This window comes from Hyaena hyaena, unplaced genomic scaffold (assembly GCF_003009895.1).
Source record: "Hyaena hyaena isolate Hyena2069 unplaced genomic scaffold, ASM300989v1 scaffold_30, whole genome shotgun sequence".
NCBI lineage: Eukaryota > Metazoa > Chordata > Mammalia > Carnivora > Hyaenidae > Hyaena > Hyaena hyaena.
The window spans coordinates 1578488-1601278 of record NW_024080662.1 but is presented as its reverse complement, the minus strand read 5'-3'; the positions used below and the strand labels follow the sequence as shown (position 1 = coordinate 1601278).

Genomic DNA, 22791 nt, shown 5'->3' with positions numbered 1-22791 from the left:
ATACATTGAAGTGGAATTGCATGGATTAACACTGGTTTCAGAAAGTGAGTTTTATGAAACTTTATGAAGTAAGATGTGATTAGCCCGAGGATCACCGTCCTTTACATGACCATGTGTGAATGACTGGCAGATGTCTTGAGAGGTAACCAGGGTATGCCCTGAATAATCACTGCCTCTGCGCTAATTGAGCTCCATTGTATCATAAACTAATGTTTAATGTTGAAAGAAATTTTAGCTTGTATTTCATTGATTTTTGAGGGGTTTTATATGGAAAATTTAAAGAGTTGGTTATTCCAGCAAGAATCTTATTTTTAACACTTAAACTAGTATGCTTTTCAGTCGTGCACCTCAGGCCAGTTGTTGTCCTTACCATGCACATTTTGTGCTATGTAATATTAGACTAGTACATAGTACGCTCACATAGAACACTGTGTACTATGAAAATCTTTATGGTCATTTAGACAATTTCCTAGCGTGTTTTCTTTCTCCTCTAATGTTGGCCATTATGTGAAAGTGGGGACATTTCTCTTATTTCATTGTTTTCACTGACCTTCCTTTAGGAACTGTTATATGTTATCTGCTCAAATTGAAGGTCAGGGGCACATTGGCATGATTTCAACCAAATAATTTTCTTGTTGGTATTTAAATGGAAGTAACTAAGATGTGTGGTGTGTTGTTTTTATAAAAGCTCCTTTATCTACTAGTTTAGGGTTTTTTTTTTCCCCAGATAGTCAGCAAAGGCTAACTAATATCTTGGATTTAGATATTCAGGGCTTTATTACCCGCTAATGGAAGCCGAATCTAAAGCTTTGTTTGTGATTCACTTCTGAAAGGATTGGAGACTTCTCTTGTGCTCAGCAGAAAACTCGGAAGAATGGAGACCCATTGGAACATCTGGCTTTGGGATTTCTACACCATAGCTTTAGCAAAGCTGCTGGGACCTCTGTTTCCAGAGGACATTTCCCTGGTAGAAAAGAAGCATCAGGTGTCTTCCTCACAATGCACACCTCTCTCTATCTGATCAACTCGTTTCTTTTGCTTTAACCATATTGTTAGATTATACACAGTGTTGGCATTTAAATAGAAAAGGTATCATCGGATGTGTGGCTGTGTGCTGGACAGTACCAGTTGACTAAGTTCATCAGGATGGTTCTCATCTATGCATAAGAACTCTGTTTTTCAAGCCACCTGTGCTAACTTTCCTACTCTATTGCTGACTGGCGAGGGGCCCAGGCACCTGTCCTCCTTTTTGAAAAATTGTGGTAAAATACATATAACATTTACCATTTTACATTCTTGCTTGTTATTAAACTGATATGGGGTCAGCCCCCTGGAAAGTCTTCCCTCCATAGAAAACCCTCCCTTCCCTTCTTCACTTTTTATACCCTCAGGGCTCCTTGTCTAACTTGTACTTTCCTGAGCAAGCCTTCTTGAGACTCCATACAACACAGTGGTTGTACTCTCCTTTGGTCTCAGGGCCCAAACATCACAACCCGTGTATATTAGAGCACATACTGCAGTCTTCTGACTGCTTTATGTTGTTTAACCTTTTTGCACAATTTTGCATGATCTCTCCAACTAGGTTGTCACTTCTTAGGGGGCAGAAACTGTTTTATTCCTTTTCTCCCTCATCATTCCTGTCACAGTGTTTCATCCATAGTAGATATTAAATAATTTCTTGGCTACTGTGGATTTTGTCAACAGTTGATGACAATAGCTGATCCTGTTGATGTGAGCTAGATTCCCTAGTCCCCCTACTGTATATCTTTCTTAACTGTCATATAAAGGCATTATTCCGGCCCTAAAGATCATGAAAAGAAGAAGCAAAAAGAACTTGGTATAGAGATGAAGGAGTAAAAAAAGATGGAAGAAAGTTAAAACACAAGGAAAAGGTTAAAGAGAAAATGGGGCAAAGAAGAAAATACTCCATGAAAATTTATATCTTGGTAGAAGATAGATGTTTCCCCCTCCCTAGACCTCACTGAGGAGCAAGTTAATAACCCATTTTCTTTCTGGGGCTGGGTAGCAAAGGTCTGGGTTCTTTTGGTGGCTTGGCTACATATAAAGGGCTCTGGTGTTTTAAGTAGTTTGGGAATTTAGCCAAAGAGGCTAGACAAAAACAGCTTGGTTAAGAGTAAAGGAGAGGGAATCACACATAATCTACCCTTTTCAGACTGGCTAAAAACTAACATTTTTATTTTTGTAATTAATATTTTATTTTTCTATATAATATAAGACAGGAGGGAATAATTTAAGGGCTGCATTTACAGAATGGTGTTTATTGCTGCTTTGGCTGTTATAGCTCCCCTGTTGCATGTGTATCCGAGTGAAGATCAGTAGTGATCATCCAAATCACTACTGGTGTTCTCTATTGATCATGGTGTCTGCACAACTCCGTGACATACTGAGATACTTAATTCTTTTATCTGATTTAGGTGCTATTTGACAAGTAGAAAATGTGACGTGTGTGGTTTAAAATTCTAGCCATATGAACAGTTGTCTATGAATGAAAGCTAAGTTTGAGGATTGGCTTGACTTTTTCACTGATATTTATGTTTATTTTACTTGTTTTGTTGTGTGTTGGCAGTTGCCAGTGAATAGGCCATTGTTCAGCAAAGAAGTAAGCTTCTTATGGCCTTTTGAGCTTTGACATCTCTTAAATATTAAAATTCAACTTGTCTGAGACACTGACTGGGCCTTTGGTGTCATGAAGGCCCCTGGTGTCAGGGTAACTTCCTATATGTGTTGTGGGAAAAATCCATGAGTAAGATCATTAATTGAGAAAGGAAAGTGCCCAGGAAATCAGATTAAGGGCTAAGGATAGACAACAGAGAAAACGCTGATCTGTCACTGGGGGACAACTACTGGTGTTCAGATAATAGCAAAACAGAAGCAGTGTTTCGAGAATGAATTGTTACCTTACAGATAAAATACAGTTGACCTTGAACAATGTAGGGATTAGGGATGCCAACCCCCACACCACCAAAAATCTATATATCTTTTGTCTCCCCCCAATCTTAATACTTAGAGTTTACTGTTGACTGGAAGCCTTACCAATGACACAGTCAATTAACACATGTTTTGTAGATTATATGTATTATGTACTGTATTCTTACAATAAAGCAAGCTAGAGAAAATGTTACCAAGAAAATCATAGAGAAGAGAAAAGACATTTATAGTACTGTACTGTAAAAACTTGCATATAAGTGGCTTTGCCCAGTTCAAGCCCACGTTCAATGTCAACTGTGGTCATTACAGATTAGATGATTGCCAGATAAGGTTTTATGCTGTAGGGGAGGAAAAATCTCTGACAAATATTTGTAGTTGATTATGTAGGTATGAGTCTTTAAGGAAAACAAAGTTAACTTTTTAATGTTTATTTATTTTTGAGAGAGAGAGGGAGAGGCAAAGTGTGAGCGAAGGTAGGGCAGAGAGAGAGGGAGACACAGAATCTGAAGTAAGCTCCAGGCTCTGAGCTGTCAGCACAGAGCCTGACGCGGGGTTCGAACTCAGAAACTGTGAGATCATGACCTGAGCTGAAGTCGGATGCTTAGCCGACTGAGCCACCAAGACACCCCCAAAGTTAACTTTTTAAAACACTGTGTTTATTTTTATTGAAGTTCACACAAAGATTATTTGATTCTTGTTGTTACAGATGAGAGGGGCCTTTTCTAGTAGTAACAGACATTTTTATTTTAAAATGTGCACTAGTTAGCCAAGAGGAATTTTGTCATTCAGTGAATCCTGTTAGTACTGTTCTGTGAAAATCCTGAGACATTTGCTGTCAGGCTACTCAGGAAAGGGCTCCACTATGGGAGAGCCCCAGACAGCCCAGGCTGGCTTTCATTGACGATGGGCCAGGGTGTTCTCCTGCATGGTGCACTCCTTCTCTCAGTAGCACGTTAGAGGTGTGGGCAGGAGAGGAGTGTTGTTACATTGTTCAAGGCCCCACCCAATTGCACAAGAGGAAGAAAAAATAGTCACTTTGGGCCTAAGCTAGTCTATGGAGCAACAGTGAGCTGTCTTGAGCTTTGTGTTGACTGGAGAACCTTGAAAGTGGAGTAGAAGGGCGGTTCAGGTAACACAAGTCCAAGCCCCGTGGGTCAATGAAATGGGTGGAAAAGTTACCTTCTATGCTAGAGTGGGAGACTAAGAACTATAGGTAAAAGAAAACATGTGGAGGATCATAAATGCAGCCTGAGGTGTCTTTACTATTGGAGGAAAGGAACAGATTTTTTAAACTTCTTCATTGCTGAACTGTGCTATTCACTTCTTAAGCCTGGTGTTTTCTCCCCAGATAGTATTGGAGAAATAGGCTGGTTACAAGTGTTTTTACTACGGTTCTTGCCTTATGAATTGCTATATTAATTTCAGGAGAGCTGGAAAAATGTTATGTAGAAATCTTTTTTCTGCCACTCTCATGAATTTGTTTTAAAATCTAGTGTTTGATATTCAGTAAAATGTGACTAGAAAATCTCTTATGATTTTTCTTCTGGATCATTTTTTCCCTTTTGTGGATGAGTCATAATTGGTTTTCAGGGCTTCTGACCCCCAAGTATGGAAGTCATTACAGTATTGTGTTCAAAACAGCTTAGTTTCTACGTATTTGTCACTTGTAACATGAGCAATTGATATTCTTAACATAAAATACCTTGTATTTAGCCTTTCTCTTAAGTGGCACCAAGTTTTTGTATATCTTAAAAAAAACTTTCCTTTTACGTATTTAATCAAATTTTTTATATCCTGATATAGCTGGACTTGGGATCATTTTATTTTTATTTATGTATTCATTAATAGTAATTGATTTTGTATTACTGATCATAGGAAAGTAGCCTCAAGCTTGGCCTGTTAACACTGAGTGTTTGTGTGCTGAGCAGCCATCTGATTTCTATTTTTATGACCTGATGTCAGGTTTCTTTGCATGCCTGCATATCAGTAGAATCTAGATTCAATTCCTGTGTTTCAAATAGTTGGTTGTTAGTGGGCATGTTGACATACTTGATGCTTTAAGTCTGAAAGTCTGATGTGCGTTTTACTGATGTATAAATTTATTTTAAAAGGACAAAGAGAAATGTCCAGAGTGACATTGAGAATTGCCTAAGTACAACTAGTGCTACAATTGTCCCTGTCTTGCCAGTTTAGAAAGGTTATTGTCATCATTGACCTTGTGTGCTCACTGTGCACCTGGCACCACACACAACAGGTTCACTGCCTTCCAGAAGAGAAGCTCTTAATCACATTCAAGGCCACCTTTCATTCTAGTCTTTTTCCTATGCTTTAACACTGTCTTAGCAACCATGTGGAATCAAAGGGTGATTTTAATCCTACATTTCTGTTCTAACCTTGAACTATTTATTTATTTGTTTAACCTTTTATTATTCAGATGTTTCTACAATATTTAAGAAAAAATATCCTTCATAATTCCATTAACCTATAATAAAAGTTTTTTTCCTTGCTTAGTATCCTTCAGACCTTGTCCGTATTCATGTGTGATATTACTGTGCTTTCAGTTCATTCATTCAAGCAATATTTATTGAGCACTTACTTTCTGCCAAGCACTGGAATGGTATTCTGCTCTTTTCTTGTATACAGGCATGCCTCAGGTATTGCAGGTTTGGTTCCAGACTGCTGCAGTAAAGCAAACATCACAGCACAGCGAGTTAAATGAATTTGATGGTTTCCCAGCTTATATAAAAGCCATGTGTAAACAGACAAACAACAAAAAAACCACCTACATATACACTATACTGTAGTTTATGAAGTGTGCAATATCATTATTTTTGTAAAACAGTATAAAAACCTTACTTGAATATTTTATTGCTAAAAAATGCTGACCATTACCTGAGCTTTCAGCAAGTTGTGATCACAGACCACCATAACAAATATAATAATGAAAAAGTTAAAAATACTGTGAGAGTTCCCAAAAAGTGACACAAAGACATGAAGTAAGCAAATACTATTGGAAAAAATGATGCCGATAGACTTGCCTGACACATGGTTGCCACAAACCTTCAATTTGTTAAAAAAAAGCAATATCTGTGAAGGACAATAAAACGAGGTATGTGGGTATTTTAAGTATTTCACCTTGTTTTTACTTCATTCTCATAAATTACTTTCAATGGCTGAATATCACACCATCATATTGAGCCATAATTTGCTCAGACTTTTCCTGATGGGCGTTTAGGTGAGTACTTACATGTGTGACAGTTCTTGTGAACTGGTTATACTGCTGTGAACATTTTTGTGAATGTGCCCTTTGTGTCTTTTGGACCTTGGCAAGAGCCTGGACTAGTGGTTAGATGGTTGGGCTCCGTTCCCTTTTCTGCCATTTAATATAATGTGACCTTGGTCAAGTTCCTCAACATTTCTAAGCTTCAGTTTTCTCATCTGTAAAATAATGATAATACCTCCACAGCATTAAAAGAGATAATGCATGTAAAGTGCCTGGCACATGAATGTTTGAACGTGAATGTTCAAACAGATGTCATGGTGGAGGGAGGGCAGGGGCAGAACAATGGGAATGTTACTTTGACATATTTGCTGTGGTTCCTCAGAACATATTCTTAGGATTATATGTTTTGAGTCATAGGGTAAAAGCCACATTGAGAAAGGTTCTGGGTGACATATTGCTGATGATGCCTCTGAGTGTGCATATGGTAGTTGGATCATGTACTTTGGATTCTTTTGCCTTTGTTCAGAACCTCTGGTTCCCTTCTTCTGGAGCCCACTGATGAGAAAAGTAAAAATAACACAAAATGAATTTTGAATTGGGACCAGGAAAAGAATGCAGGGGAATATAATATAGCTTATCTGTTATTCCTACATTTCTGTTTGACTGCAGTGTTTGGTCTTGGGCCTGCATTGACAGCACTACTTAATGAAGTGCTTAGTTGATTGTAGAGTTCTTATTATTAAGGCATTTCCTTACTTGTGCTTTGTCCCAAAGTACCACCCCCCACCCCCCCGAAGCTTTTTAAATTTTGTCTTTGCCCCTACTCCTCTGGGGAACATTTGAACAATTAGATTTCTCTGCCCAAAAGAGGGAAGACTGATAGGAAAGATTTGAGAAAGGTACAGAGTGAAATACAGGAAGCTTCTCATCTTGCTCTTCCTAAAATGTGTCTGCCCTGTGGCTTGATTACTCAAATTGACATGAATTGTCAGAATTTGAGTCTTATGTTTTGTTCCCTTTTCTTTGAACTGTCACGAACCTGTATACACATGAAATGCTCTTACTGTGAAAACCACAAATTATCAACCATAAATAGAGAAAAATACAGGGAGAAGGAGCAAGAGTTGGTTTAGAGATTTTAAGAGAACAGAACTGTTCTTATAATTATGAACAAAGAATGGTCTCTATCTGGGAAAGTTGCACTCTTTGACTAGCAGTTTCTTTCCTGGTATATGGTCTACTCTCATTTCTTTAATCCATTATTTTAGGCTCTCACCATCATTTTCCAGAGTCTGTAGATAGCCTTGCCTTGTTTGACAAGAAATAACTCCAATGCCATCAAACTTAGCTTCCTGGATTCTCTATCTCAGTTGGTGATACCACCATCCACCAACCTGGAAGCTGAGAATTTTACCCTTGACTCTCTTCTCCCATGAAGCCCTCCTTGATCCCCAGGCAGAGTTGGATACTCCTCTCACTCTACTGTTGTGTGCATGTTTCTTGCTGTGTACTTACAATGATTGGAAATTGTTGTTTGTGAGCCAAGGCTTAAATTCTTTGAGAGTTGCTTTTGTTGGTCTGACTGTCTAAGCAGGTCAATAAATGCAAAAGTTCAGAATTTAACCCCAAAGCTCTACTTCTGTATTGGTAGATAGAAGACATGCTTGTCAGAGGACTTCCATGAAGCCAGCTGAATTCTAAACAGCGATCATGTATATCTAGTAGGTGTATGGTTCCCAGCTTGGGGTGTACCTCAGAATTAGTTCTGTCAATTCTGATTCAAAAGCCTGAACTTCATGCAGGTGTAATAAAACAATCTTCAGAGGCAAAGTGAAGTATTATATGTTATATTCATGTGGGAGAATTCATGTGGAAGTACAAAAAAAAAAAAAAAAGTGAAACAATTCAGGTTGTTGAAGTGAGGAGGAAAGAGTGTGTCTTTACTTTGGCTGCTGAAAGGATGTGTCCAGGATTCAGAGTGTACTGGTTTTATAACTAGAGTGGGAGTAGAATAAAGACACCCAACTATACTGGCAAGTTGGATAGGTTACCTGTAATATTTTTGGTGTCTAAGCGTACTTCCTTTGCTGTCAGCTATCAAGATAAAAATGGGTTCTTAAGTTCATTTTGATAATGAGTAGCTATAAAAATGACTAATAATATCTGCAATTATAAGCACAATGTGAATGTTTTAAAAGTTTTGAATTTTATGACGTAGAACATGTCAAATCTTTTTTGCTAGTGTGTTAACATTGGCTTCTGCTGCAAGATGGTTCGCTGCCCTCGCATACCTTTGTCCCCCCTCCATTTGTTTTTGTTTGGTATTCAAATGTCTGTAGCAGTTTTATTTGCAATAGCCAAAAAACTGGAAACAACCCAAATATCCACAAACAGATGAATGAATAGTGGCATGCCCATAGAGCAACATACTTCTTTTCAGCAGCATAAAAAGAGTGAATAGCTCAACATTGATAAATACCAAAAAAGTATGCTGCGTGAGGGAACCCAGGGGGTAAAAAAAGTGTTTTATGATTCCAATCATATAAAATTCTAGAAAATGCAAACTCGTTGTGAAGGAAAGTAAATCAGTGGTTGCCTAGAGAGTTGGGGCGGGCAGGGAAAAAGATTATGAAGAGCATGAGATAAATTTAGGGGTGGTTTTCTCTTTTGAAATATCATGAAAATGAAAGTAAAGGCATAGTCATGTTATAAACTTATAATAAAGAGAATGGGTTGAGGGGTATGGTCTGCGGGGACATTGCACACAGGAGCCAGTTTGTCCAGCAGATCTTTGAAGAGACTGTACACTCTGATTTGACTGACAAAGGCTAAGAGATAAGTGAGCTTCAAAAGAGGGGGTAATTTATTAAAAGTTTCTATGTAGAACAGTCAGCCCTGCCCCCACTTGATTTCTAGACAAGATAATCTTCTTATTTTTAAGAAATAGAATAACCTGGGGTGAAATAGGGCCCTTAGAGTGTGAGGTTGAGTGATCTCATTGGTCAATTTGGGGATTGGTCAATTTGGGGATTCTTGAGTCTTGTGTATTAGCTGCCTCTGATTAAGCACCCTTAAAGAAAAGCCTGTCAGTTGACAGATTCTGTCTACGTACACACAATTAGGATTCGCTTTCCTGACACCCCTCTTTTTAAATTGCAATATTCATATAAAATTAACCATTTTCTTTTCTTTTCTTTTCTTTTCTTTTGTTTTATTTTATATTTTAAGGGGGGGGGGGCGGGGAGGCAGAGAGGGAGAGAGAGAATCCCAAGCAGGCTCCATGCTAACAGAGTGGAGTTCGAACTCACGAACTCAGATCATGATCTGAACTGAAATCAAGAGTCAGGTGCTTAATTGACGGAGCCACCCAAATGCCCCTAAAATTAGCCATTTTAAATTCAAATTCAGTGGCATTTAGTACATTCACAGTGTGCAACCATAATCTCCATCTAGTTCTGAAACATTTTCATTACCCAGAAGGAAACTTGGTACCCATTAGGCAGTTATTTTCCACTCCCCCCAGCCCTCGGCAACCACTAATCTGCTTATTGTTTCTATGGATTCACCTATTATTTATATGTCATATAAATAGAATCATGCAATATGTGACCTTTTGTTTCTTGTGGCTTTTACTTAGCATGACGTTTTCAAGGTTCATCCAAGTTGTAGCATGTATCACTACTTCATTCCATTTTCTGGCAGCCTTTTGTTTTTTACCGTGAATAGCTAACCAAGAATCACCAGACATTTGAGGAAAATAAGCAGAATAGAAGAAAAACAGGAAAATTGACCTATGGTGAAAGAAACCATTAGCTGATTTTGCTTATTTATAAAAGTGCACTAGTTAGTATTCTCCAAGATATTCAAGAAGATGTGGCATCCATGAAATAATCAGAGATGCCATCTGGAAGAAACCGTCAAAATAAAAATGCTTGTGGAAATGAATTATGGGTTTGCCAAGTTAAAAAATATTCTGTAGATCAGAAGATAAAATCAAGAGAAAAATCTCAATATAAAGCCAAAATACAGGCAAAAATTGTATGCAGAACAAAGAGACATGGAGGATTAATCCAGAGATCTGTCATCTACCAGAACTTCTGGGAAATGAGAACAAAAAATTAAAAGGAGGAAAATATTTAAAAGTATAAGAAGAAAATTTCCAGAATCTACAGAGAGGAGCATATTGAAAGGGTCTACCCTTTGCCCAGAAGAATAAAGACCCACCCGCTACAATTGTCACTGTGAAATCTCAGAGAAGAATAGATAGAAAACCTGGAAGTTTTCATGAAGATACACTGGGTCTTCTGAAAGAAATGGGAATTAGGTATGTCATCAACAACAGTGACAACTAGAAGGCAGTGGAGCAGCAGTCTTCCAAGTCCTGAGGGAAAATAATTTTGAACCTACAGTTCTATCATTGCAAAGTAAACTTGTTTTCAGACATGCAAGGACTCCTGAAATTTCCTTTTCTTGGACCTTTTCTGAAGCAGTTACTTGCAGATGAAAATCAAAAAAGAGGAAAATGAAGAAGTCATTAAATGGTTGAACTAATAACCTAGTTGTCCAATGAAAATTTTCATGTTACTTGTACAACAGTCTTGGAAAGAAGTCAGCCCAAATTTCAATAATTTTGGTGGGATCCAAGAAAAATTTATTCAGAAATAAGAATGGGTAGATTCCAAGCAGTAGGTAAAATGAAGAAGCTGGAAGATAGTTGGAATATGGTAAAGAAACCATAGAACTCTTTACAAGGGGCAAGGGAACTAGAATTCCTATACAAAGCAGAAAAACTACACGCAAAAAATCATAAACCAGATATAAAGCAAACACATTTGTGGCACAAGTATAAGTAATTGGTGGTGAATAAAGATAATGTATTTGTGCCTAATGTATGGAAATCCTTCTTTGAATGGCCCAAGGATAGTGACATTGGAAGCATAAGGAAGAAAATGCAATTCGGGTCCTGTAAACAGTATTTTAAAGTTACAAAGGTGGCTGATAGAACTGAAAATAGTAATTTAAAGATAAAAAGGTTGGGGTTTAGAAGGGGAAGGTAGGGAGTGGTATAAGTAAACTAAACCTGCTAGAGAATTATGGGCATGCTTAGCGAGGCTGGTGACAACCAGAAGAAATGGTAGAGATTTCTTTTCTATTGGAAGACTGGGAGGCTGGAGAGGGATGGGGCGGCAGATATTGTTCCTTTTCATCAAAGTGCTTTTTATGAACCATTTGATTTACTTTGTTCATTGGTGATTGGGATAGGTTAAGAATTTTTTGATTCCCAATAAACAAGTGTTTTCTGAGTGTCTTCTGTTGTTTTAACTCTTAGATAGATGCTGAAAGATGGGGAAAAAATAGTTTGACCTCTACCATAGAATACTTTTAAGATCTCTTTGCCTTTTGTTTCTGCCACCTTTTTTTTTTTTTTTTAGAATGGTGAGAGAGGAGATATAAATAAATCCATTTCTACTTCTGTTTCATATTTTCTGATATATCCACTAAAAGTTCCACTTTTATTATCTCGGCCTTTTGAAAAACTTAAAGTAGTTTCTCCAGACTCCACTCTGAGCTCCTTCCTGTTGCACCTCCCCCAACCCATGTTTGATTTTTGCCTCCTCAGACCTCCTGTAAGCCTCTCTGCCCTTCAGAACCCTCTGCAACTCTCAGAAGACCTCTTGTATTTTGTTTGTTTGTTTGTTTTTAACCTTCCTCAGAGGAGCTGTGTCTGGCCTCTCCCTGCATCCCACGAAGGCTTGAAAGCACTTGGTGCCTCTCTGGGTTCTAGAGAAGAATATTCTTTTTTTTTTTTTTTTTTTTTTAATTTTTTTTTTAATGTTTTTTATTTATTTCTAGGAGAGAGAGAGACAGCGTGAGCAGGGGAGGGTCAGAGAGAGAGGGGGAGTCACAGACTGAAACAGGCTCCAGGCTCTGAGCTGGCAGTCAGCACAGAGCCCGACGCGGGGCTCGAACCCACGAAACGCGAGATCATGACCTAAGCGAAAGTCGGACGCTTAACCGACTAAGCCACCCAGGCGCCCCTAGAGAAGAATATTCTTGTAGGTATGCAGTGACAGAGGGAAGTGTTGTTAGCATGTAGGACCTAGTACTGGCACTGGCATTGTTCCAGGTGCTTGCGTATGGCAGAGAAGGAAATTGTTATAGATCTCCGCCCTCAAGGAGCTTCCTTTTGGATGGAGTTGCTCGCTCGCCCTTCCTTCCTTCCTTCCTTCCTTCCTTCCTTCCTTCCTTCCTTCCTAGAGAGAGTGTGTATGGCTGCAAGCATGGGGGTAGAGGCAAAGAGAGACTCTTGAGCAGGCTTTGCACACTGCATGGAGCCTCCCATGGCGGGGTCCCACGACCCTGGGATCGTGACCTGAGCCGAATTCAAGAGTCAGACACTTAAAAGACTGAGCCACCCAGGCACTCCTTATTGGAGTTTTATATAAACAGAAAGGTTATAAAAATAGCATATGTTTTGAGCATAGCTAAGGCCAGCAGTCAGTAGCTCTTGTCTTTGAAATACACGCTTGGAGTTTGTGGCTTTGTCAATGAGATACACTAGCCTCTAAGGTATCCTCTAGGGAAGAGGGGGGGATCTGAATGGTTCTGCCAAGATGGTATTTGGTATTGCCTCTTATTTGCCTCCTCGCAGTAGCTACAAGAGGAAGAGCATTGTTTGAATCATTTTTGGTTAAGATGGTCTTTGCCTGCAGGAACATGGTAGGAGAGGTGGCTTTTAATCCTACTGTGTGCAACTCATTGGATGTCAGCTCCCATCTGCATTTCTTTTGGCTTTGGATACTGGATACGACCTTGATTTGTAAAAATGGTGATCATCTTGCTTATATGGCACCCCCTGGAAAACTCTTAGAATTCTAGTAGGGGCTTAACCAGCCTTTTGTAGTAAGTACTTCCTAGAGGTTTTTTATTAAAATGCACACCTATAAGATAGGCTGGCTGGGTTTACTCCATGATAATATAGCCAGTAGAGGATAGATGAAGTACAGATAGAGTGGATCTGACCATGAGTTGATGTTGGAGCTGGGTAATGGGTGCATGGGTTTCATCATATTCTTCAATTTTGTAGATCCCTGGAATTTTTCATAATAAAAAAGTATCCTCGTGGTCAGGGATGATGACTTTCATATTTTTGCTTTATTGTATTTTGTGTAAATAACTTTATTTGGTGAGGTCTTTAGGTTTTTTGGTATTGATTTTAATGATCAAAGACTGAACTGAGTTAAGGTTAGACTGGAGAGAAATCTTCAAATTTAATCAGATTTTTAAAGCATGAATGATATGGGTACCTCAGTTACAAGCATGCCCTCCCTCTGTGGAGACTGTAAAGAAAAAGTGAAAGGAAGCAAAGTTATTATCAGGTGCCAGAGAACTGACCTTCTAGAACTTGAGAATATGTAGATGTGAAGTTTGAGGGAAGTGAAGGCCCACCCACTTAAATTAGATTGTAGGGGTGAGCCTCACCTAAGGTAGCTGGGACACACTGCTGCTGATTTTGTCCCATTCTAGGCTGATGTTCACCTACTCCTTTGTCTCTGCGCTTTAACCTTGTTTTCCTCTTACCCCTTTAGTACCTTCTTGCCTCACTCCCTACCCTCCAAGACCTGAATTCATCTATCTTGATCCCTTAGGCTAGCTTTCCTTTATGTTCCTTTCTATCCCAGCCCAGAAACTCACCCACATTCACTCCTTTCCTTCATCTCTGCGTTTAGTGAATGACCACTAGTGTTTGTTAACAAATATGATTGGACTACGAAGTGGCTTAACACAGGCTGAGGCATGGAGACCCATTCATGTAGCCTTAAAAAATTTCAGGCAGTTGGCAAGTAAGAATTCTAAATAAAAATTGAAACTACCACCTGTATTTTTTCAGGCCGTTGATGCTCACTGCCATCAGCTGCATCCTCCCTATGGCACTGGTAAGTGTGGGAAGGGATGGTGACAGTTTTGGTGGGCTGCTGGATTTCTTTTTTCTGGGGGAAAATCTATTTGCGAGCTGTGTTATTAACTTGTCCCTGAGGGCTGGACAGCTTGAATCAACTGTAGGAGACTAAAAAGAGGAAGAAGCAACTGACCATGTTCAAGGGTTTCCTTGGAGAACTGTTGTCAAGAGTAGAGGCTATTACTTGATCCTTACATAAAATTAGCCTAGCTTATGCAGCATTTTTGAATAATAAACATACACTATCCAGGTGCTCTGCAGTGTCAAGCAGTAATTGTTAATTTCCTGAAAATCTTAAAACCGTTCATCCAAAGATGGATATTGGCTGTGTTAGAAAGAGTCGAGAATGTTGTATGTACTTACCATTTCCTTCAGTAGCTCTGGTATTTTAAGTTCCTAGTGGTCAGGAGATCAAGAAATGTTTGTTCCAATGATTACTATAAAATTCTGATAGAGACAAAGAATTTTGTAGAAATTTGTAAGGCTGTCATTTAGAAGCAAACTTAAGTAGGCTCAGGGACCTGTGATCTAAAAAAATCATTTCGCCACAGTCTGCTTTCTGCATAGGGACCTAAAGGAGAAAACATACAGCAGTAAATTTGAAATAAAGGATGGGGCAGCAAGTCACAGAATTGCTGAAATATAAGCCGATAACCAAATTGCTGCTGGTGTTGCCTTATCTAAGGTCTTGAAATCCTGCTGTTGTCTGCTTGTAATGAGGGAGTTGGAGGCCACGAGATTAAGAGGTTTTATCAAGGTGTTCTTCACTCTAACCGACAGTTTAATGTTTACACTATTTCATTTCTCTGGTCTCTGACTGAAGCCCTTAGAACATGGAAGAAAGTGTCTCCAAAATATCTATTGAAATGCAGAGGTTGTTGACTTGTATACTACTGTTAACTAGTGAGGACCTCCTTGCTGCCAATAATGGCTAAAGCATTGCTGTACACTTCATTACATTTCTGTGAGAAAATCTTAGCATCATTGCCAAATTCTGGATTTCCTACTGGTTCCCACTCCCCACCCCCAAAGTCCTCCTTACGAAGTAGGGATAGAATTGTGTAGCATACTTACTGTATTTGAAAGAAACAGAAAGGAGATCTTGACTCCCCAGCAGCTATCTACTCCTTTAGGTATCTATGCACAATTGGTACCTACTGGACATGTTTTGAGGACCCGTATCAGGGAAAAATCTGTCTGTCCCAAACATAGATTATAGAAGATGACAGAAGATTTTTGTCTGCAACCTTTGGGAAATACTGATGACCAGCAGCAAAGTCCTTGCTAGTCCTTTCTGGCATGCATGTATTTAGGAGCTTCCTGAAATAGAGATATGGAAACCATTTGAGGGTTTTGGGATTGTAAATGCAACACAAAACCAAGCCAGATTGGATTGGCAATGCAGAGCAATGGTCAGGGTAAATGACAACAAAGAGCAATCTCACAGTTTTTTCAGTCCTGGAAGGAAAGCTCCCTAGAGGCTCGTGACCCTAGGAACTGGTCAGGCTTGAGGATATAAGGAAAGAGGGGGAAAAGGCAGAGAAGATAGGCTGCTCTTGGTCTCTGTTCTTACCGTATCTTTAACTCTGTAAAAGCATCTCTGGGCCACAGGAGACTCAAGGGTACCCGTCAGTCTTTGAGGAGCCTTATACCACTACTTGCCCTCCCTTGCCCACTTTGATCAGTCACATCCCTTCCCCAGCTCCCAGGAAAAAGAAAGGAGGAATTCTTTTCTTTGGGACTTATGTTCACACTGACCAAGGCTTAAGCATGACTGTGATAACCCAGGGACAGGCCTGAGAGCTGTGCTTTGTGGAACAGCAACATTTAAGGAGCCAAAAGACTTGGAGCAGAGCATCCAGTGGAACACTAAGAAGGCTTGGTCTGGGAGATTGAGAGAGAGCCAGAAAGCGTTATAAACCCTTATAGGCTTTATAGTTAAAGCATTATAGGCCTGTATGGAAGTTCCATCTATTTATGCTGAAATTCACATTATATGATCTGTTAACCTTTGGTCAAACCTATGTTAAAATTCTGAAGGGAGATTTTTCAAAAGGTCAAAGTGACTAATGCAGTAGCTTAATGGTCAGTCTTTTGTTTATTGTAACATTTGTTCATGCAAGTTATTGCCATTATGTTAAATTTGGCAAACTTTCCCCTCCTGACTTCTATTATGAAAAATTAAAACACACAAAGAAGTTTAAGGAATTGTATAGTGGATATCCGTATACTTGCTCTCAAGGTTATACAGTTGCTAACCTTTTGCTACATTTGCTTTGTTTTATATATATAGCTATCAACCAATTTCATTTTTATACAGCTTTATTGAAGGATTATTTTCATTCCATTAAATTCACTCATTGTAAAGTGTACCATTAGATGAATTATAGTAAATTTATACAACTATGTAACCATCACCACAATCTGAGTTACAGAACATTTTCATCATCTGGAAAGTTCCTTTTTGTTGGTTAGTAGTCAGTCCCTGCTCACAGCCCCAGGCAACTAGTGATCATCTTTCTGTCTCTATGGTTTTACCTTTTTTAGAAATTTCATATCAAAGGAATTATACAATATGTAGTCTTTTGTGTCCAGCTTCTTTCACTGAGCGTAATGTTTTTGAGGTTCGCCCATGTCATATTACATGTCAGTAGTGCTTTCCTTTTTATTGCTGAATTTTCCTTTGTATGGATATATTATATTTTGTTTATCCATTCATTCATCAGTTGTGGACATTGGGTTGTTTCCAGTTTGAGGCTATTCTGAAATATGCTGCCATGACCATTCATGTCCAGGGCTTTAAATGGACATGTTTTCATTTTTCTTGGATAGATATCTGGGAGTGGGATTGCTAGATTATAATGTGTGTGTTTAATGTTTTAAGAAACTGCCAAACTGTTTTCTGAGGTGACCACTATTTTTCATTGCTGCCAGTGCTCTGTAAGGGGTTCCAGTTTCTCCACATTCTTGCTAGTACTTGGTATTGACAGTCATTTGGATTGTATTCGTTCTATTGATTGTGAAATGGTATCTTGTGATTTTAATTTGCATTTCCCTTATGACTAATGATATTGAAGATCTTTTCTTTTGTTTATTTACTGTTTATGCCTTTTTTTGGGTGAAGTGTTCAAATCTTTTATCCATTTTTAAAAATTGGATTGTCTTATTGAGTTGCATGAGTTCTTTATAGATTCTGTATTAAGTCCTTTATCAGATACATGATCTGTAATTATTTTCTCTTAGTTAGTGGCTTGTCTCTTACATTTCCTTAATAATGTCTTTGAAGAGCAAAAGTTTAATTCTGATGAAGTACAGTTTATCAATGTGCTTTCATTGACTTATGTGAGAAATCTTTACCTAAGCCAAAGTCAAGGATTTTCTTGCAGAAGTTTTATAATTTTTAGCTTTACATTTAAATCTGTGAACTATTTTGAGTTAATTTTTGTGTGATATGAAGTGTCTAAGTTCTGTGTTTTGTTTTTGCATAATGATGTTCAGTTATTCCAGAACCATCTGTTGAATGTTTCCTCTCTTGAATTCCTTAGCACCTTTGTTTAAAATTAACCCTAAATGTCTGAGTTTACTTCTGGATTTTATTCTGTTACATTGATCTATATGTGTGTTTTTAAGCCTGTACATACCCCACTGCCTTGATTACTATAGCTTTGTAGTAAGTCTTAGAGTCAGATGATAGAAGTCCTCCAACTTTAATTTTCTCTTTCAAAATTGCTTTGGATATTCTGGGTCATTTACATTGCCATAGATTTTAGGATTAACTGTTAATTTGTACCTCTTGCCCCCCACCCCCGAAAAAACCCTGCTTTGATTTTGATTAATTTTGATTGTGTTCAGTCTGTAGCTATGTTGTTCAGTATGGTGTCTATGACTACATGTAGCCATTGAGTATTTGAAATGTGGCCATTTTGAATTGGTATATGCTATGATTCTAAAATATAAGTGTACTTTTGGGGTGCCTGGGTAGCTCAGTTGAGCATCTGACTTCGGCTCAGGTCATGATCTCGTGGTTTGTGAATTTGAGCCCCATATCAGGCTCACTGCTCTCAGTGCAGATATTCTGTCCCGACCCCCTCTGCCCGTCCCTGGCTCACGCTTTCTCAAAAAAAAAAATAAATAAAACATTTAAAAATAAATAAAATAAAAGTGTACTTTGAAGATTCATGTGAAAAAAAGGATATAAGGGGCACCTGGGTGGCTCTGTTGGTTGGGCGGCCGATTCTTGATTTCAGCTCAGGTCTTAATCTGATGGTTCATGAGCCCCATGTTAGGCTCTGTGCTGACAACACAGAGCCTGATTGAGATTCTCTCTACCTCTTTCTCTGCCACTCTCTCCACATGTATGCTTGCTCACACATTCTCTCAAAATAAACTTTAAAAAAAAGAAAAAGAAAAAGGATGTAAAATAAAGTTCATGAATAATTTTTGTGGATTACGTCTTGAAATAATATTTCAGATATAATGGCGTAAATAAAATATGTTACTAAAATACATTTCACCTGTTTAAATTTTTAGTTTTCATTTGCTGCTCTATAGAAATACATTTGATTTTTATATGTTGACTTTGGATTTTGTTATCTTAATTCATTTATTCTAGTAGTAGTTTTGCATATTCTTTTAGGATATTCTGAATAAACAGTCATTTTATCTAAAACAGAGACATATTTGCTCCTTTTTCCAATCTTTATTTAATGTCTTTTATGTCTTTTTCTTCGCCTTATTGCCCTGGATAGGGCCTCCAATATAATGTTAAATGGTCAGGGTGGTCATCTGTGCCATTTTCCTGATCTTAGCCTTCAGTATAATGTTTTTCATAGGTGCCCTATATCAGATTCAGGGAGTTAACTTTTTTCTCCCCCACCCCTCAGGTAATTCACTTTTTGTCCTGATTTGCTGCATATTTTTATCTTGAATGAATTTTGTCAAGTGGGTTTTCTGTGTCTGAAATGATCATTTTTTCCATCATTATTTTGTTAATTCAATGAATTACAGTAGGAGTTTTCAAATGTTAAATTAGCTTCCCACTCTTGGGATAAACCCCACTTTACTATCATATATTGTCCATTTTCTATATTGCTGCATTTAATTTGCTAAAATATTTGGATTGATTTTTGTGTTTATGTTCATAAGGGATACTGGTCTGTAATTTTCTTTTTGTTACATTTATGTCAGATTTTTATATCAAGGTTATGTTAGCTTCATAAAATGAATTTGGAAGAAGTGTCACTTCCTTGAGCTTCTGAAAGTGTGTAAGATTGGTGTTGATAGAATTCAACAGTAAAAATTTAATGGACATGGAATTTTGTGAGAAAATTCTTGATCATAAAGTCAATGTTTAGGGGCACCTAGGTAGCTCTATGGTTAAGTGTCTGACTTTCGGCTTAGGTCGTGATCTCACGGTTCATGGGTTCGAGCCCTGTGTCGGGCTCTGGATTGACAGCTTAGAGCCTGGAGCCTGCTTCAGATTCTTTATCTCCCTCTTTCTGCCCCTTCCCCACTCACGCTCTATCTCGCTCTTTCAAAAACAAACTAAAAAAAAATTTTTTTTTTAAAGTCAATGTCTGTAGAGGGTATAAGAGCTATTCTATTTATCTTCTCTATTTGTGTCAGTTTTGCTAAGTATTTTTCAAGAAACTTGTTAACCTAAGATTTAAATTTACTATAATTAGATTATTATTATTAGAATATTATTCCCTATTTTCCTTTTAGTACCTGTAAGATTTGTAGGGGTAGCCCCTTTTTCACCCTTGTTATTGGTAATTTGTATTCTCTTTTTTTCTTAATCTAGCTAAAATTTTGATTAACTTTATTGATCTATTTTTTTTTTAAGTTTATTTATTTTAAGAGAAAGACTGTATGAGTGAGTGAGGGGCAGAGCCAGAGAGGGAATCCCAAACAGGCTCTGCACTGTCAGCTTGAGGCTCAAACTCATGAACTGTGAAATCAAGACCTGAGCTGAAATCAAGAGTTGGATGTTTAACTGACTGAGCCACCCAGGCGCCCCTTGTTGATCTTTTTAAAGAATCAACTGGGGCGCCTGGGTGGCTCAGTCAGTTGAGCGTCCTACTTCGGCCCAGGTCATGATCTCACGGTTGGTGGGTTTGAGCCCCACATTGGGCTCTGTGCTGACAGCTCAGAGCCTAGAACCTATCTTCGGATTCTGTCTCCCTCTTTCTAACCCTCCCCTGCTCGTGCTCTCTCTCTCTCTCTCTCTCTCTCTCTCTCTCAAAAATAAATTAAAACAAAACAAACCAACCAGGGGTGCCTGGGTGGCTCAGTCGGTTGAGGATCCGACTTTGGCTCAGGTCATGATCTTGTTGTTCGAGCCCTGCATCGGGCTGCTCTGTGCTGACAGCTCAGAGCCTGGAGCCTGCTTCAGATTGTCTCCCTCTCTCTATGCCCCTTCACTGCTCACACTTCTGTTTCTCTCTCTCTCTGAAAAATAAACATGAAAAAAAAAATTAAAACAAAAAGTATTAAGACAGCTCTTATAGAGCTGTTACATCTTGCCAAGATCAGTTCCTACCCTGTTAAAAACCCATCACTGTTTTCCAGTACTGACAAGACAAACCTTAAGCCCTTAGTGGAGAAATCATCAGAACCATTGTGCCCTGAAGTCCAGCAACAGATCAAATGATTCTAGCATCCCCATACACTTTGATAACTTCTCTGCCAAGAATGCCCTTTTCTGTAGCAAATATTAGAAATTACAGAACATACTTTTTTTTTTTTAATGTTTTATTTATTTCTGAGAGAGAGAGAGAGAGAGACAGCGTGAGCAGGGCCCGACGCGGGGCTCAAACCCATGAACCACGAGATCATGACCTGAGCCGAAGTTGGACACTTAACCGACTAAGCCACTCAGGTGCCCCTACAGAACATACTTCTTAGCAGAACCAGTGTGTCAAACAAGAAATCACAAGAGAAATTAGAAAATGTTTTGAGGGGCAACCTGGGTGGCTCAGTCAGTTAAGTGTCTGACTTCCGCTCAGGTCATGATCTCACAGTTTGTGGGATCAAGCCTTGTGTCAGGCTTGGCGCTGACAGCTCGAACCCTGGAACCTGCTTCAGACTCTGTTTCCCTCTATCTTTCTGACCCTGTCCCACTTGTGTGCAATCTCTCTCTCAAAAATAAACACATACTGGAAAAGAGAAGAGAAGAGAAAAGAAAAGGGAAAAAAAAAGAAAATGTCTTGCACTTAACAATGAAAATACCACAGAATTTGGTGTGATACAGCTAATGTGATGCCAGGGAGAAATTTACAACTGTAAATGTTTATACTAGAAAAAAAAAAAACCCTTAAGTCTCCTTAAGAAATTATAAAAAGATGACTAAACTCAAAGCAAGTGAGAAAAAAAAATAATAAAGAAAAAAATAAATGAAATCTAAACCAAATAATATTGGTTAATTAACAGGGGTGCCTGACTTGATTTTGGCTCAGGTCACCTAACAGTTTGTGAGTTCGAGCCCCACCGTCGAGCACTGACAGCGTGGAGCTTGCTTTGGATTCCCTCTTTCTCTCTCCCTCTCTTTGCCCCTTCTCTGATCTCTCAAAATAAATAAATTTTTAAAAACTTAAAAAAAAAGGAAAATTAACAAAACCCATTAGTTGATTCTTTTTTTTAAACGTTTTTTTAATTTTTCTTAGTGTTTTATTTATTTCTGAGAGACAGAGAGACAGAGAGAGAGGCAGGCAGCATGAGCAGGGGAGGGTCAGAGAGAGAGAGGGAGATACAGAATCTGAAGCAGGCTCCAGGCTCTGAGCTAGCTGTCAGCACAGAGCCTGACACGAGGCTTGAACCTACGAACCGTTAGATCATGACCTGAGCCAAAGTCGGATGCTTAACCGACTGAGCCACCCAGGCGCCCCGTCTTAATACTTTTCTGTCAGGGTTTCAGGAAGATAATCCTAAAGGTTATGGAGTGGAGGGGTCCAGACAATAGTACTAATAGGTTGTTAATTTGTTGATCAAAACAGCCTAGCAAGGGTTCATCTTGATTGTGCTGGTTCTATTTTCCACAATTAAAAACAGAGAAGAATGGAAGACTCCCCAGTTGTGAAGTATTGACTCTGATAGATCCTGAATAGCTGTCTGAGCATTAGACAGTAATGGTGTGAAAACTCAGGGAGTTCTTTCCTAAGACAGTTTTAATATCTTCCCCAAGGTTTGTCCTGGCCCTCTTGTGGAAGATGGCTTAAATAGTGCCCCTCCCCCAACACACATCCTTTTCCACCCCCAAATCACCTATGGTTGCTTCCCCTGAGATACTGCTGGGGTGTGTGTGCAGTTCTGTCTTGTGACCCCAAATCAGGGATGAGGTGGCCTCACTGCTGAGACTACTTTCTTTTTGTTTGTTTGTTTTGTTTTTTAAGCATAAATTCTTCTAGGTGCTCTTCCTCTACCCCTGTGCTGTTTTTGCCAGAGAGCTTTTTGGAACCTGACTTCCCTATGGATTCCCTTGTGTCCATTTATAGGGCAAGGTGCAGTCACACTGCATTTTGCTTAAATTAATTGTCTCTGAGTTTCTTCAGGTTTATAATGGATTCTTGAGGGAAGAATCCCTGATTTTCTGTAATATACTAGGGACACAGTATGGGCCATTTTCATACCCCCATCTGTGACGTGGGGACCACAGTAAAAC

General features: G+C 38.7%; 1 protein-coding gene across 4 annotated transcripts in view; it reads left to right on the top strand.

Moving 5' to 3' along the window:
- ARIH2 (ariadne RBR E3 ubiquitin protein ligase 2) overlaps positions 1–22791 on the top strand; it is a 51538-nt gene that overhangs the window by 6243 nt on the left and 22504 nt on the right. The window contains exons 1-2 of one of the 4 annotated variants that reach the window (XM_039228016.1): positions 3826–4078; positions 14064–14109. The exons of 2 other annotated variants lie outside the window; for them this stretch is intronic. In XM_039228016.1, coding sequence (XP_039083947.1) covers positions 14071–14109 — 39 coding nt within the window. In that variant the 5' untranslated portion in view covers positions 3826–4078; positions 14064–14070. Of the gene's footprint in view, positions 1–3825; positions 4079–14063; positions 14110–22791 lie in introns of those variants that run through there. One more of the 4 variants, XM_039228015.1, reaches the window with a different exon arrangement.